The sequence below is a fragment of the Peromyscus eremicus genome, chromosome 2 (genome assembly GCF_949786415.1).
Source record: "Peromyscus eremicus chromosome 2, PerEre_H2_v1, whole genome shotgun sequence".
NCBI classification, from domain to species: Eukaryota; Metazoa; Chordata; class Mammalia; order Rodentia; family Cricetidae; genus Peromyscus; species Peromyscus eremicus.
Genome location: NC_081417.1, coordinates 119,324,233 through 119,341,323, shown reverse-complemented (window position 1 = coordinate 119,341,323; position 17,091 = coordinate 119,324,233). Strand labels below are relative to the sequence as shown.

Genomic DNA, 17,091 nt, shown 5'->3' with positions numbered 1-17,091 from the left:
AAAAACTCACCAGGAGACATTGCAGTTCTAAACATCTATGCATTAAACACAAGGACATTCAAGTTTATAAAAGAAACACTACTACAGTCTAGATCACAGGTTGAGTCTCACACACTGATGTTGGGAGACCTCAAAACCCTATTCTCACCAATAAACAGGCCATCCAGATAAAACTACACAGAGAAATGCTGGAGCTGATGCTATAAGCCAAAGGACCTAACAGATATCTACGCTACATTTCACCCAAACAGAGAAAAGTACACCTTAGCAACTTCAAAATTGACCACAGGCTTGGACATAAAGCACGTCTCAACTGATAATCAATAAAATAGAAAAAAATCAATTCAAAGAGTCAATGAAACAGAGTTGGTTCTTCAAGAAAAATCAATACAATTGACAAATCCCTAGGCAAATTAACTAAAAGGCAAAGTGAGAAGATCCAAATTAACAAAATTAGAAATGAAAAAGGGTGGGCATAACAATAGACACCAAGGAAATCCAGAGAATCATAAGGACATTCTTTAAAAACCTGTGCTCCAACGAATTGGAAATCTAAAGGGAATGCATATTTTCCCCAATATATACCACTTAACAAAGTTAAATCAAGATCAGATAAGCAATTTAAGTAGACCTATAATCCCCAGTGAAATAGAAGCAGTCATTAAAATTCTCCCAACCAAAACAAAACAAACAAACAAAACACAAAAAAAGGTCAGATAGTTTTAGTGCAGAATTCTACCAGACTTTCAAAGAAGAGTTAATGCCAATACTCCTCAAGTTATTTCACAAAATAGAAACAGAAGGAACATTACCTAGTTCATTTTATGAGGCCAGTTACCCCGATACCCAAGGCCCATAAAGATCCAACAAAGAAAGAGAATTACAGACCAATTTCCCTTATGAACATAGATGCAAAAATTCTCAATAAAATACTTATGAACTGAATCCAAGAACACATCAGAAAGATTATCCACCATGATCAAGTTGGCTTCATCCCAGAGATACAGGGATGATTCAACATATGTAAAATAATAAATATAATCCACCAAATAAACCAACTGAAAGACAAAAACCATATGACCATCTCATTAGACGCAGGAAAGGCCTTTGGCAAAATCTAACACCCCTTCCTGGTAAAGGGATACAAGGGATGTACCTAAACATAATAACAGCAGTTTATAGCAAACCAACCGGCAACATCAACTTCAATGGAGAGAAATTCAAAGCAATTCCACTAAAATCTGGAATAAGACAAGGTTGTCCACTCTCTCCATACCTATTCAATATAGTGTTTAAAGCCTGAACTAGAGCAATAAGACACCTAGAAGAGATCGAGGGGATGCAAATTGGAAAGGAAGAAGTCAGAGTATTTTTATTTGCAGATGATATGATAGTCTACATAAGTGACCCTAAAAATTCCACCAGGAAACTCCTACAGCTGATAAACACTTTCAGCAAAGTAGCTAGATACAAAATTAACTCACAAAAATCAATAGCCATCCTATATACAAATGACAAATGGACTGAGAAAGAAATCAGGAAATCAACACTTTTCTCAGTAGCCTTAAACATTATAAAATATCCTGGGGTAACTCTAACTAAGCACAGGGAAGACTGGTATGGTAAAAAAAATTCAAGATATTGAAGAAGATATCAAAAGATGAAAAGATCTCCTATGACCATGGATCAGTAGGGGTAACATAGTAAAAATGGTCATCCTATCAAAAGCAATCCACAGATTCAATGCAATCCCCATCAAAATTCCAACACAATTCTTCACAGATCTTGAAAATGGTCAGCTTCATATAGACACAGAAAACCCAGGAGAGCTAAAACAATCCTGAATAATAAAAGACCTGCTGGAAGTATCACCACCCCCAACCTCGAATTGTACTGCAAACACTATAGTAATAAAAACAGCATGCATGGTATTGGCAAAAAACCAGACAAGTTGATCAATGGAATCGAATTGAAGACCCAGACATAAATCCATACAACTATGGACACATGATTTTTAATAGAGAAGCCAGAAGTAGCCACTGGAAAAAGCCAGTATCTTCAATGAATGGTGCTAGTCAAGCTGGATGGCTGCATGAACAAGAAGGCAAACCAATCCATACTTGTTACTCTATACAAAACTCAACTCCAAATGGATCAAAGACCTCAATATACAACCAGATACACTGAACCTGATAGAAGAGAAAGTGGGAAATAACCTTGAACTCATTGACACAGGAAGACTTTCTGAAAAGAACACCAATAGTTCAGGCACTAAGATCAACAATTAATAAATGCAACCTCATGACACTGAAAAGCTTCTGCACAGCAAAGGACACTATCATTCAGACAGAGTGACATCTTACAAGTGGAAAAAGATTTTTTTATTTTACCAACTATACATTTTATAGCGGGCTAATATCCAAAATATCTAAAGAACTCAACAAACTAGATATAAAACAAACAAATAACCCACCTTTGAGATTCCTTTTTACCCTAGTCAGAAGTGGAAAAAAAAATCAACAAAACAATCAACAGGGAATGTGGGAGAAGGCAAACCCTTATTTGGTGTTGTTGGGATTGAAAACTGGTGTAGTCATATGTGTGGAGAATTCTCAGAAAGCTATAAATAAATCTACCATAAGACCCCACTCTGCCACTCCTTGGCATATGTCCAAAGGACTGGACATCCTACTCCATAGATACTTGCTCAGTCATGTTCAATGACTGCTCTATTGACAATAGCTAGAGAATGGAAACAACCTAAATGTCCTTCAACTGACAAACTGATAATGAAAATGTGATACATATACACAATGGAATACTATTCAGCTGTAAATAAAAAAGAAAGCATGAAGTGTGCAGGTAAATAAGCAGGAGTAGAAAAGATCATACCGAGTTAGGTAACCCAGACCCACAAAGAGAAACACAGCATGTTCTCTCTCATCTGTATTTCCTAGCTCAAAAAGTTCAGGTATAAATATAGCAGTCACCCCTCATCAAAGAAGCTGCTCTTCACAATGGAGATCATTACACAACTTGTCAAAACATAGAGACCAACTGATGGAGTGCTCAGCCCCAGCAGCTGCATCTACAACACAGCTCCTGCACCTAAGACTCAGGGAACACCATGGAAGATGGAGGAAAGATTTTTAAGAGCCATTGAACCAGGACATCTGCTGTGAGATTGTATCTCTCGGAAATGACAATGAAGTTATACCCCTGACACCTGAACATTATGGCTGCCTAAACCAGACCTGAACAGGATACTGCCAATAGACATGGTAAAGTGGAAGGGAAATACCTTACAGATCCTTCCTCTAGACAAAGAATTGCAACTAATAAATGCTGAGAGAGGGAGAACTACTCTCTCCCATGGATGAGCTCCCAACTGATTATGCAATATGAACGGTCAGCCTTGAAATCTTAAACATACAAGCAAAATTAAATAGATTCAGTGGTTATATTTACATATTTACACATATATGTAACAATAACGATGAAAGAAAGCGGTCATGAATTTGAGAGGGAGTGCAGGGGGAGGACCTGGGAGGATTTGGAGGGAGGAAAAAGGTGGGGAGGGGAAAAAGGATGTTATAAGATATAGAGCAAAGAGGACCCCAGGGGACTGATCAAATAGTTATCTAAAGCCATAGGAGAGAATGGTATGTCTGCTGCAGATACAAGAGTTGAGAACCTCTGCAATTCTCATTCGGTTAAGATGTACACTTTTATTCATGTTCTGTTTAAGACAAGGTGTTTCCTGGGCTGCTGTCAAATTCCCAGACTCAAATGATCCACCTGCTTCAGTGTCCAGAGCAGCCAAGATCACAGGCACAGGCACAACACCTGACTCTTTTGGCACAAACTGTATTCGTTAAGTTTTGTACCTAATTTAACTCTGTCAGTAGCACCATGAGGTATTCCCCAGATGACAATAATGAGGCTTAGACTGCTGTGACACAGAGGACCTGGATCTGGAAGCCAGACTGCCCGATGGGTTCATCTGATTTTCCTCTCTACCACAAGCCACTCTAGAAGCAAAGGAAACTAGACATTGAAAACAATAAAGCACTGGCTAGTGACAAAGAGTTTATGGAGAGAATTTAGCTTATGAGGGGCTTTTGAAAGATAGTTTTCAAAAAGTTTGAGGCTGATCCAAGGCCAGACAAGTTGAGCCATCTGCGTGGGAGATACATGACCGGCAAGCCATTCTCACGTATGACATTCTCACCCATGAAGTGTGACTTGACATCTCATTATAGGGATCCAGTAGATTCAGTGATGGTCTGCAAACGACCTTCTGAAAGCTCTTGTGCAATATCAAAGCAGATGCTCAGTAAAGCAAGGGCAGCTTCAGCGGAGTAAACAGAATGAAGGGCTGTGAGCCCTAGGTGATCAATCACTCAGACAAACTACCTGCGGTCCACATTTCAGGATGTCTGCTCTGGGATGTGCCATGATATCTAACCCCACATGTCTTAGAGGCAGAGGATCGAGGCCACACTCTGAGCTAGTGGCAGGCTATAATGAGGAGTCAGGTTCTAGACTGCCCATTGCCTGTAGTATGAGACCTTAATGGAGACAAACTCCGCTGTTTCAGGGGATTACAGACTGCTAATGTTTATGATTCTACTTGTCAGAATTATAGATTTTTATCCCACTGATACAACAACCCTATAAGGTAGAATGGGATCTCACTAAACCCTATGTGAAGAAGAAATGGAAGTTTCAGGGATAGGACATTTTCCTAACATCACATAGCTAGTATGTAGAGTTCAAGAACTCTACAATTTGTGCTTTTATTCCCTTTAGGTCTCTTGTTGGCCACTGTGCATGCCAGACTACCCAGCCCACAAGCTTCTGGGGATTCTCCTGTCTCCACATCCCATCTTGCTGAAGGAGCGGCAGGACTGTAGGACACACACTCTTGCAGCTGGCCTCTGTGTGGGTTCCGGGAACCCACACTCTGGTCCTCACTCGTGTGTTGCAAATGCTTTATTGAAAAGCCATCTCTCCAGTATAGGAAAGAAGTTTTTAACCAGGGCATGGTGGCCCAGGCCTGCAATCTCAGCACTTGGGAAGGGTCTCAATGCAAACCAGTTGATGCTAAAATGTCTCAGTAAAGAAAATTTAGGCTGACTCCCCCTCCTTATTTATAGTGAACTTATAAGGTGAGATGAACATGGGGGGGGGGGTTGGGAGCAGGATGGCAAACACAGCCTGGATGCAGTTGAGTCTCCGCTGAAGAACATGAGTTTACTATTCAGCTGATACTCATTGAACAGCTATTATATGAAGCAGCCCCATCCCAAGTGCACCCTACTACTACCCACTCTAGTCCTGTCAGATTGCCTACCATTCCTGCAGCCTATTTACTGCCTCTGTGTGCTGGAGACATGGGACTCTTCTACCTACAGTATCACCAATGGCTTCCTCTCAAACTCCATTTTCTTAAAAAACAAAACAAAACAAAACAAAAAAACCTATGAAGTACCATTTTCTTTTACCATTCCATAGGCTACTCTTCACATAACAACTAGAGTGATCTAGAAATATAATCTAGGCATGGTCCTATGATTCTTTATAAAGGCCTCCTAGGTTCTAAACACAGATAGTGATAAAACAGCCTTAGTGGACGAGGAGGCCAGTTCATTTGGTAAAGGGCTGGAAGCACAAAGATGAGGACCTGACTTCGGATCACCAGCACTCACATGAAAAGCCAGGCATGGTGGGAAATGCCTGTCACCTCAATACTACGGAGGTTGTAGTTGATGCCTGGGAGTATGGAGGAGTACTGGGAGTATTGGGGCTTGCTGGCCAGCCAATCTAGCTGACTAGTAAGCTGCAGGTTCAGTGAGACACCCTGTCTCAAAAAGGAAGGTGGAGAGCAATTGAAGAACACACGTGTCACAGACATCTGGCCCCCATACACGTGTGCATGCACACATGTACACACATATACAACGTTAATCTCCCCACCTCATTGCATTCCTGGGCACATCTCCAGGGTGCTGTCCCCTGCTACTTGCCAAGCTTTAACCATGTGGGTCTCCCTCCTACTTTGCAAGGATGCCATGTTTGCTGCTAACTTCAAGGTTCTGAAGGGCAGGGCCTGAACCTGGGAGGGTTTCTGTGCGGCCAGCTCCTCTCTACACCAGATCCCACCTTTGTGCTTCTCCAGCTATCTTTTCAAGTAGTCCCCCATTCCCATCTGTGCCTACATACCATTATGTCTCACTTTCTGCCTATAAATCACAGGCATAATCAATAAATTATTTTCTGACTTTTAAACCTAGCTAAATTTGATCTCTGTTGCTATGGGGTCATGTGACACCTTGTGTCACTCTGGGTATCCAGTACCTGAGATAGTATTGGCATGCTGACGACTGCCAGTTGACAAGTGCATCACCTTCTGGTGTTCGCAGCAACAAAGACTTAGCCCGTCTTCTCAGAAGACCACGGGAACAGAACTGTTTCAGATTTCAATGTTTCTCAGATGTTTTGAATATTTGCATACATTTTACCATTTGGGTATCCTTAGTCTGATAATTCAAAATCAGAAATGCTCTAAAACCTGAACATTTTGGGGCACCATATATAAATGCTCAAAAAACACATGGCATCATTTCAGACATTCCCAGGTAGGGGAAGATAATATCGCATCATCACATTCTCCCAGTCAGCTCCTCCTGTCACATACTGTTCTAGAGTATTGCAAGGTGTCTGCACTCAGGCATCCCTGATCTGAACAGTAAAGAGTTAAATACAAAGCAATAATAACTTCTTAGGGACAGGAGGACTCCTTTCTTTCCATCTATGAACTTAGTACCTTGGATGAGGAACTGAGCTAGAAACTAGAAGTTTGATGTTGACGCATTTGAGACTGCCTCGGAGTATGTCATCATTGACTTACTTGTCTTTCTTCCAACGGAAAAAAAATATTCTGCTTGAGGACAGAGCCTAAACTATGGCTGCCACATACTTGTGTCTGATAATTACGGAATTACCTAATTCATAAAAATGAATCATGTGTGACAAGTAGGATTCAGAAGGACATGACGTGGAAGACGACGCTTCCACACAAAGCAGGAGGCTAGGATTTCTGCATCATTGCCGCAAGCCTGCTTGAGTAGCTGCCAACAGGCTCCTCCATAGGTGGAAAGGCAGCAGTCATGCGAGACAGGAACTAGGAGACAAGCCTGGAGAAGCAATGGCCAGAACATACAAAGGACCTCCTGGACTCTGGCAAAAAGCATGGTTTTAGCTTTTATTCTAAATTCAAAATGGATGACAAATTGTTTGAGGACTAATTTCATGGTGTAGCCACAGAGCTAGGAGTTCATAAAAAAAGAGGGGGGAGAGGAACATGTCTTCAGTGCAAGCTAAAAGAACAAGGACAATGTCTTGGCAATCCACTGGGAGCTGGCCTCCAGACTGAGAGGAGGACGGAATGCTTCACATGAACCTCATCTTCACACGGCTCCCAGGTAAAAGTGAAGAGCTCAACCAGCCACTCACCAAGCTCAAACAGTAGATGGCTATGACACCAGATATGCAAATCAGAGCACGATACAGAAATGTTTATCATTTGCCTAAGCGTTAGTGGAAGGTGTATCATTTAGTTCATTCATCCATCTTCCTTTCATTCAGTTTATTTGATGTTCCCGTGGTCCATCGTTTAGCCATTCAGTAATTATTCTTTACAAACCCTTGCGTGATAGGTACTGGGAAATAGAGATGAAAACCACAGACGACCCCTTTATTCGTGGATTTTAGTATAATAGATTCCTCCAAAATTCTTTCTATTGGAAAGTCTGAGAGGATACAGTGTAGTTGAAAATCCTTAATAAAGTCCTGAGTTCATATCCTGAGTAACCTCTGTATACATCACACTTTGGATCAAGTTAAGGAACATCACCATCCCTGAATTCTCATCTATGAAACAAGACCGTAAATAACGCCTTCCTCACACGAGTCTAGCAGCTATAAAAAAGTCTAAGCAATGCCAGGCATGTGGCCATATCTTAAGATTAGCTTTTAATCAACCTTACTGAAGAGACCTGTGTACAAAAATAGAGTGCAGTCTGCAAATGGTCAATTTTCCTCAAATCTGTCATTTCCTAACTTTTCATCTGAATGCCATTGGTGAAGAGTGTGTGGCTCCAAACCATTGTGTATCTTAGTTCTGCCCTGGGTTGCTCTTAAGTGAAACCTAAAGAGAATTTTTGGAGTGGGCCCTGAGCACTCCTCTTAGGCTCCCTTCATCCTGAGGAAGAGCCACACCGACCAGGACAGACCTGGGTATTCCTGACCTGACTGCATCATCAGAAACTCTTTGACATGACTCTCCGGGCCAGACATCTAGGAGCCACTAGAAGCTGCTTCTTTTCCAGGGTGACTGTGGCTGGGAGCCTTAAAATGAGGGACACAAGTCTGAGGTATAGGACTTTGTGATTGGAAAGTAATAATAGAAGCTCTGGGTGAAGTTTTTCCAAAGAGGAATTCTTAAAACATGAAATAGGAGAAGTGTTCTAGTGTGTCTATTGCTCCTGACACCATAGCCCTTGTAAAGAGGAGGACACACGGTAGCTGTGGTATGCCCCTGAAGTCTAAAAATGGTGAGAAGGTTTGGAGTGATTTAAACTGAAGCCATCAGAATGTTCTAGATCTAAAACTCTATAGGATATAAATTTAAAAAAATTCCTTCTCTGCATTTGGTCCCCCCAAGCACTCCAACTGAGCAGACTGGGGTTTCTGGGGGCCCTGCATCCCCAGTGATCAGGACAGGACAAGAGGAGCTTCCTTGGCTGTTGGTCACACAGACGGGTGCCTCATCTTGATTTCCTGCCCTGCAACTTCTCAGGGAAGAAAACCAAGTAATTAAAAAACTGGCCTTGAGAGGTCTGCTACACTGACAGAGACACATTGGCATGCTTTGTGTTATTCTGGCTACAAAGTAGAAACAGTCCAAGCAGCTTCCGGAAGAATCATTCTTGTCTTGTGTTAGGCATGGGTTTAGTGCCAAGCCCCTCACCTGTGTTGACAGCAACCAAGAAGGAAACAGAAAATAACTAGAAGTCATCCTAGAATCCCACCTGCCCTGACCCCACTCACCACACCTGAGCCAGCGATTGCTGGGGGGTTTCCAGTATAGACCACATAATTCCTTCTACCTCATTTCTATCCCTTAGTCCAGGTCTGGTTACTTAACCTCTTAACCTCTCTGTAACTCTGTAACTCACCTATGAAAAGGGATATGGACTACCTGGTATAGGAATGGACCCAGAAGTGAAGTACTTGAAACACTATGAAAGTTGCTACTTTTGATGTTTTAATGACTTCCTGGGCTATCTTCCTACTCCCCCAATTAATTATTTATACAAATTTATACAACATTAATGTTGATCTGTATAAAATAAATGTCACTCACATCACTCCTAAGTTTGAAACTTTCCCTTGGCTTGTCAGAACATTTAGGGCAAATGCCAAATTTATCCCCCGACTGTTGAATTTTCCATGTACCATCCCTTTGCTCATTGGGCTGTAACCACGGTCACCCCCTGTCTGGTTCTTTAAATACATGGAGGGTGGGTCTCCTTTGAGACTCTGAGTCCTCTCCTGGAGTGTTTCTATGATGGACAGGGCTCTCATTCAGGTGTCAAGCAAAAGGTCATCACCTACAAGAGGCCTTTGTTAGTTATTCTAAACTTCCTTTGGTCCTCTCAAGTCCCATTTAATGCTGTATTCTCTAAAAGCTTTTGCTGTGGCTGTTTTGGATAAAGGCTGTGGATGCATTTGTCTGTTCTCAGTGCTGCTATTATCGTTATTTTTTATCTCTTTACTCTATGTGAGGCACCTGCTCCCCCCCCCCCCCCCCCCGCTTCCACGGGACGCACCACTCCCTGCTCCTAGTGCAGAGTGACCTTGACACTGTCAAATGGCTTCCAGCCCTTGAAAGCTTTGTGTTCCACTCTGCATGGGGTAGGCACACCAAAGCATAGATACAAAAGTGTGTTCCAAAACACCAGGGATGAAAGAGACCAGCCCCGTGACTCAAAATACTTTTGTGAAATGGAGACATAAAAAACATTCTCTTAGAGTCTCAATGGTTAAGAGCATATACCAAGCCTGGTTCCTAGCACCCAGATCAGCAGCTGGCTCCAACTCCAGGGTGATCTGACCCATACCTGCACACAGTGGCACATACCCATACACTGAAACATACATATACATAATTAGAAGTAATAAAAATAAATCTTAACATCGTTTTTTAAAGTTCTCTTGCAAGGTAGAGGCAAAGTGGCCATGTATTCAAGGCTAGCTTGGACTAGATAGTGGGACTCTGTCTCCAGCACACACACACACATACACACACACACACACACACACACACACACACACACACACGTGATGAGAAAGTGGTAGACTCCTATGAACCCATCTGCAGGCTCTTCAGAGGTCCCATATATCTATAGGCATTTTCTTTACTCCTGAAATAAATGGCCTCTCACTCTCTTTCATGGAAGTCAGCCATTTCCTGAATCAGGATTACCCTCTGCTACTATTTAAAGGGAGAAAGCCGTATTTATAGCTCATGAATGAAACATTAGCCAACCATGCTAAGTCCTGACAGTGGCCTAAAGCTAGCTGTTGCCCAGGGACCAACCTGCTTTGTTCACACAAGCTCTGACTGCTGATGCAAGAGGATGGCAGCCAGCTTGGTTTGCATGAAAGAATGATGAGAAGAACATCCTCTAAAGAGCTGTTGTGAGCTAACAAGACATTAATATTTCAGATACAAACAAGAATGGTGAGGTGGTGTTGAAGAAGTAGCTAAGATGCACTGGGCGTCATCTGTGTACTGCTTGGTGGTATTGGTCCCCACAACACATTCAAGGAAATCCTATCATATGCCCATTTGCAGATGCACACATCAAAGCTCTGGCATGTTCCTACTTCTCTCAAGTGTAGAAGAGGAGCTTGATCTTATTATTGTTCTCACTCTGGGAGTATCTGCTTCTCAGATTGAACAGTGCAGGAAGAGGTACAGAAATGAAAGATGGCCATCTTTGATGCCACTGAGTTCTTATTGAGATGATTATAACGTGTGCCTCCTTCCCCAATACAGCAAAAATATAAGGACTTCATCAACAAAGATCAAAGACAAGTGTTTTCACTTATAGAAAGGTGACATTCTATGCTTTAAGTACCGTCCTGAGAAGGAGGGTTAAAGGTCCTGTCTGTTTTAAGTTCAGATGGGACAAATGGTTGAAACTTTGGGGTATGGAGGCCAATTTTTCTCCTAACTTAGTTTGAAAGAGTGCTCAGTATACAGAATGTACTGGAGAAATATGTGTTAATTGAATTAAAATTTGATCTAACAGAGAAAGATAGGTACTGCGTATTCTAGCTACCGAGTTCCCCATCAATAGGTGTTTGAGAAGTAGAGGTCTCGAATTATTCTTATTCTTTGGGATGTTACATAATAGCTAAGTGAGCCACTCTCTGGATGCCAGACACTGTAATGAACACTTTACAATCCTCATCTCATTTCACTATTGCATAAGAACAGAAACAGGATTGCAGAGGTTAAGGCAGGCTCAATATTACAAACGTTATGTGCTAGTGTTGGCATTCAAAACTGAGGCTTCCATTATCTTCATGCTCATGGCCTGGCTGTATCAGAAAACTGCCGAGTTCTTTTCCAGTTATGATAATCTATGCCTAAATCTAATATCTGCATTGAAGGTTAATACATGAACAAGGAAGATTTTTCTTTTCCAGCAAGCCCCAGTTTCCATGGAAATTGTATCTAAGGCTACTGGGCATTATGACAGTTACATGTTCAAGTTAACATCTGTCCTGTCATTGACAAGACAGAGTCCAAACTTCTTAGCAAGGTTTTAATATACAGTTGCCTGCCCCTCAGTATCTATGGGCAATTGCTTCTGGAATCCCTTGCAAACACCAAGGCTACAGATGCCCATTTTGCTTTATACAACACTTAGTATGTATGTAGAACCTACACACCTTCTCCCGCACACTTCCCTCCAGCTTATTAGCACTCCGAGTATGGTACCAATGCGCGGAGATAGCAGCTACACCATGTGCTCAGAAAATAAGGATGTGAAGATGTTTTTACATGCTCAGCAGACAGAATCTATTCCAAACTTTTTTCACCTAAGGTTTATTTGAATCTATAGATCAGAACCCACAGGTATAGATGGTTGACTGTATTCTTCTATAATCTGAACGTATCAATTATTTTTCCACATCAGGATACTTTTTGTCTGTGTATCCCTCTTTATTACATATATTCAACACATTTTCCCCATCTTTCTTTTCTTTTTTTTTTTTTCTTTTTTTTTTTTTTTTTAGTTTTTGTTCCTTCATTTTTTGAGCCAGGATCTCACTATGTAGCCCAGGCTGTCCCTGAACTTATGTCAATTTTTCTGCTTCAACCTCCTTAGTGTTTGGATTATAAACATGTGCTATTGTATCTAATTGTATTTCCGTCTTGACTGCCCATCAAGTCATCCATCCATCAACCAGCTACCTGTCAGGTGTGTGTGTGTGTTACCAGGAGGAATGCCCTGCTTATATCTCATTTTTATATTACAGTATCATGAAAGAGACTGGTTGACCTATCTAACCCCTGCTTATTGTGTAGGCTAGACCTCAAAGTAGTTCCTCTTTCATGACTCCACCTCTGAGTACTGTGGGCCCTCCTTATCTCCTGTGCCTTTCATTCTTATCATATGTGCCTACGTCACAATTCACATATAACAAGAAGTTCAGATGGGAGTTGTGTTCTAAAGCCAGTGTGACAGGGGAGAAGAGTCAAAATTGCCTTCATAAATCCTGTAGGAAGACAGTGCCACACAGGAAACTGTCTCCCAAAGGCCCCTCACAGCTCTCAGTATAAAATGACTTGCTGTTGCTGTGGTTAAAATGCCAGAGAAATCTTCATTTAGTGCCAATATGCCAAGCATAGTTACACTCATTCTGAGATGTTTTCAGAACGGCAGCCGTGAGGCCAGACCGACTCAGAGCACGGCAGCACTGTGCTGCTACTTCAGGCCACTCTGGGCCTGTGACCATGGAGTGGCTAGTGTGAACCACTGCTAGAACCTTCTATATTATTGTCTCTTTCACAGAACTGCAGCTTCACCCACCCACCTGGCAATCAACTCTTTCAAATGGACATTACACTAGGAATTTCCTGAGCACCTGAATTATGTCTAGCACAACACAACCATTGCCTGGTAGAACAGGGCCACCCCAACAATCCACGGGTGCACAAGGTGCTTCACAATGCTCCTGTCTGCTCTTCAATCCCATGTCTATACTGTCCACATTCTGATTCCACTCAACTCTCTCGTTCCACAAAGACAGGTTACCTCCACACACCTCCTGTCTCTTCCTTTGGCATCTCTTCACTAGAATTATACTGAGTAAACGTTCATCCTCACCACTGGTCTCGAGTTCCCTCTTCACTGACGGGTTGAGTGGATTAACATCCCCACTTACCACCCTCCCTTCATCCCTCATCTTTTGGCATGTGAGTCTTCAGCGTCTCTCTAGCCTGACTCTGGACTTGGCCAGTGAGGTGCTTTGAGCAATAGATTGTGAGTGAAAGCGACCTGGGAAAGGCTGGGAAAGTGCTTGTTTATGCTACTGTCCTGTCTGCTGCCCCAGAGCGGAGAACCTTTCTGTCTCATGATGACGGTCTGTGCCAAGTCTACGCATCCGGTCCTAGGGCGATTCTCAATCAGCCAGCTTCCAGCTGAGCTGCAGAAATGTGAGCAACTCCAGCCAGCACCACTACTAGTCTGGTAACACAAGCACTGCTCTGGAGTCCCCATCAGCTGTCCCCAAGGACTCAGAGTATTAAAGGTCTGCTTTCACTAAGGATTACTAATGTTGCAATGGAGGAATACCTCTCTAAAGACTTCCTGGTCCCTCCTGAGGACACATGGCTGCTCTCTCACTGATGCAACCTCTGAACCGTGTGCTTCCTCTATTGTAGATAGCATGCTTGACTACTATGAACATCTGAGGGCAGCATTGGAATAGGCTTGTTTGTCAGCTTGCCTCTCCTCCTACGACTGTCCTTGCCAAGAACATCTCTGTGAGGGAGTGAGGCTGAGTCAAAACAGTTTGGGCACATCAGGATTGGAATCACGGCTTGGTGAGTGGAGCATTTCTGAAGCTGGGCATCTGGGCCCATAAAATGAGGGCTGCAGCAGCAGCTTTGCAGCCCCCAAGAGACATGCAAAAGAGCGAACCCACAAAAACCAGGTGGCCCAAGGCAGACCACTTCAAAAGCTCAAGAGACATTATTTGGCTAAGTGAATTAATGAATTGACTCTCCCCTAACAAAATTCTCAGGAGGGGGCACCAAAAATAGAACATCTTTTATCCCATTTCCAACTCCTAACACCACAGCTGCCCAGAGCATTTTCAGCCTCTTCTTTGATTTATAACTAAGAAGGCCAATGTTAATATACTAAACCCACCTGGACAATTAAGAAGTACCAAGTACCTCAGAGGATGACGTGTGCAACTTAACATCAGTGCAGCAGTGAAATGCATCTTATTTCATCTTTTATTTAAAACCAAGAATTGCTGTTTGCTTTGTACGTCTGTTCTTCCTGCAGCCTTTCTGGGGGATATGCATACTGGCTCTGAGGTTCTTGCCTGCGTTTGACAAGGCCCATGAGTCTCCCCAGTGGGCTGCCCTCCCCGACAGGAGAGGAACAGGTACTCACCCATCTGGAATCAGGGGGCCCTCCTTCACAGTCACTGCAAGAGCAAGAGGCAGAAGGAAAAGGGGGTGTTGGTTGCAGGCTGGTTAAAGTGAATGACGCTCCCACCCTGGTACGCAGAGGTATGTGCACAGCCGCACATACCTACACTTGATGGTGTTATTTATGGGCAATTTGGCCTCCTTAAGGACCAGAACCCCTGTGTAGGTTTAACTTCTTAATTGCTTGTTTTTTGTTTTTGTTTTTTTTTTACCACATAGCCTGGCAGAGAGAACTACTCAACGTGTGTTCTAAATGACACTTAGATTTACTGAGCATGTGCTGTGTGCCACTCATGTTCAGAATACTTTCTCACAATAATTCCACAAGATTAGAGGTACCACAGTGCCCCAGTACACAAGACAGGAAAATGAGGCTCAGTGAGTACCATGCTCAAACGGAAATGGCTCCTGGGAAGGAGCTGAGATCCACAAAGCCTGTTTTATTATAATAGACTTTGCGTTTTGTTCTAGTCAGCCATCTTCCCTTTGGGGACAATTGTTTGAAGCCTGAGTTCTTTAATGTTAATAAAAATCACTGCTGGGCTTGGTGGTTCATGCCTTTACTTCCACCACTCAGGAAGCAGAGGCAGGCAGATTTCAGAGTTTGGGCACAGCCTGGACTACATAGCAAGTTCCAGGACAGCCAGGGCTACACAGAAAAACCCTGTCTCAAAAAAACAAAATGATAAATTAAAAAAAAAATCACACTTAGTCTTCTCTGATGAGAAGCTGGCCACATTACCACTATACACCTATGAAAGTTCTGTCCCTGCGTGGGAACTTTCTCAAAGGGTAAGGGTGGAGGTGACCTGTAGTGCAGATTCTCCATGTGTGGTTCCCAGGGCCAGCATGCCACTACCCACTTAAAAGGCAAATGCTCAGGCTCCCCCAAGATGAGAAGCTCTGAGGATGAGTTTTAAAAAGTCCTCAGGTGATTCTGATGCTGGTTCCCATATGAAAGCCACTGAGTTAGGGAGATTCAACTGTGAGGTTGCCCAAAGCACACAAATGAACAACCAAAGCTTGTATTAGCTCTGCTACCCCACCTTCTGCTGCACTGATGGCCACAGTAAAACCAACACCCCTGCACGGCACCCACTGCACAGTGCCCAAAGTGTGCGTTCCCCGCATGTTCACTGAGGGAGCAAGAAAAGGTGTTTAAGAAGTCAGGAAGATGATGTCGAAGCAGGAACAGAAAGGACCAGAGGTGTTCCCTTAAATAGCAGAGGGAGAGACAAAAAGAACACGGAAAATGGCTTCCAGGGATGCATCACATCCTACGGAAGGTGCAGGGTACAGGGACCCAAGGGGATCCTAGTAAATATGTCAGGTCAAGCTTACACTGACTTTTCCCCTGTCCTTCCTTCCTCTTCCTCCTTCACTGACTGTTTACAGCACAGGTTGTACAGCACACACAAAGGCTTGATGCTTCCTTGCTTGAAGACTTTTCATTTTCTTCCTCTTGGACAGATTCCCAGTGATGCAATGCAGTATTCTCAGGGGGAAGTGAACTGGCTCCGGAGTGATAAGGGGCCAATTCCTACACATGTGTCATTTTAAGGGCAAACTGCCATAGCTGTGATGCAAACAGCCGTAATAACGTTCAGCCCCTTGGAAGAACAGCTTGTTACATGGAAGTGGGGTGGAGAGGGAAGGGCATGTGGTCCAGGCACTGGACTATGACTCTGGCTGGTGTGGGTAGGCTCTGTGCATCCTCTTACCTTCTTTCAGGGTCTTAGAGACAGCAGTTGGCTGCCTATGGAAGGCCTGGAGGTCCACAAATGGGGGTTTTGAAGGCTTCTTGGGAGGTGGGCCGAGGGTCTCAATGGAAGGCAGTGGCTTTATTTTGGGAAGCTGTTGATGCCTGCTCTCTGGCTCATCTGAGTATGGATAGGAAAACATGTAGGGTGTTATTTACATTTGTTTGGTAAACCTGACCACTTTGCTGGCTGCTGGCTTCAGCCTTCCTCCCGTCTGACTAGTCTCCATCCAGCAGTGAGAACCCACTGACCCAAACACACACCTGCTTACATCACTGTCTTGCTGATCATCTCTGTTCTGCTACTTCAGCACAACCTGGATTCATGTCTAGATTCTTTTCTCAGCAAACAGCACTGTCCTACTTCTCAGCCTTTAGTACACACATCTTCCACTCACACCACTGGCTTCTCAGCACTCCAGCATTGGCTATCAAAGCCTTCGGTGACCCTCTCATATCCAAGACTGTGCCTACCCCTCCTGACTGTGGGATGCTGACTCCTTTCTTACAGTTAAAGCCTAAT

General features: G+C 43.2%; 1 protein-coding gene across 1 annotated transcript in view; it reads right to left on the bottom strand.

Moving 5' to 3' along the window:
• Fyb2 (FYN binding protein 2) overlaps positions 1–17,091 on the bottom strand; it is a 109,987-nt gene that overhangs the window by 51,484 nt on the left and 41,412 nt on the right. The window contains exons 3-4 of the mRNA XM_059255847.1: positions 16,531–16,689; positions 14,772–14,805 (exon numbers count right to left, since the gene is read on the bottom strand). Of these exons, the coding sequence (XP_059111830.1) occupies positions 14,772–14,805; positions 16,531–16,689 (193 nt within the window). The remainder of the gene's footprint in view (positions 1–14,771; positions 14,806–16,530; positions 16,690–17,091) is intronic.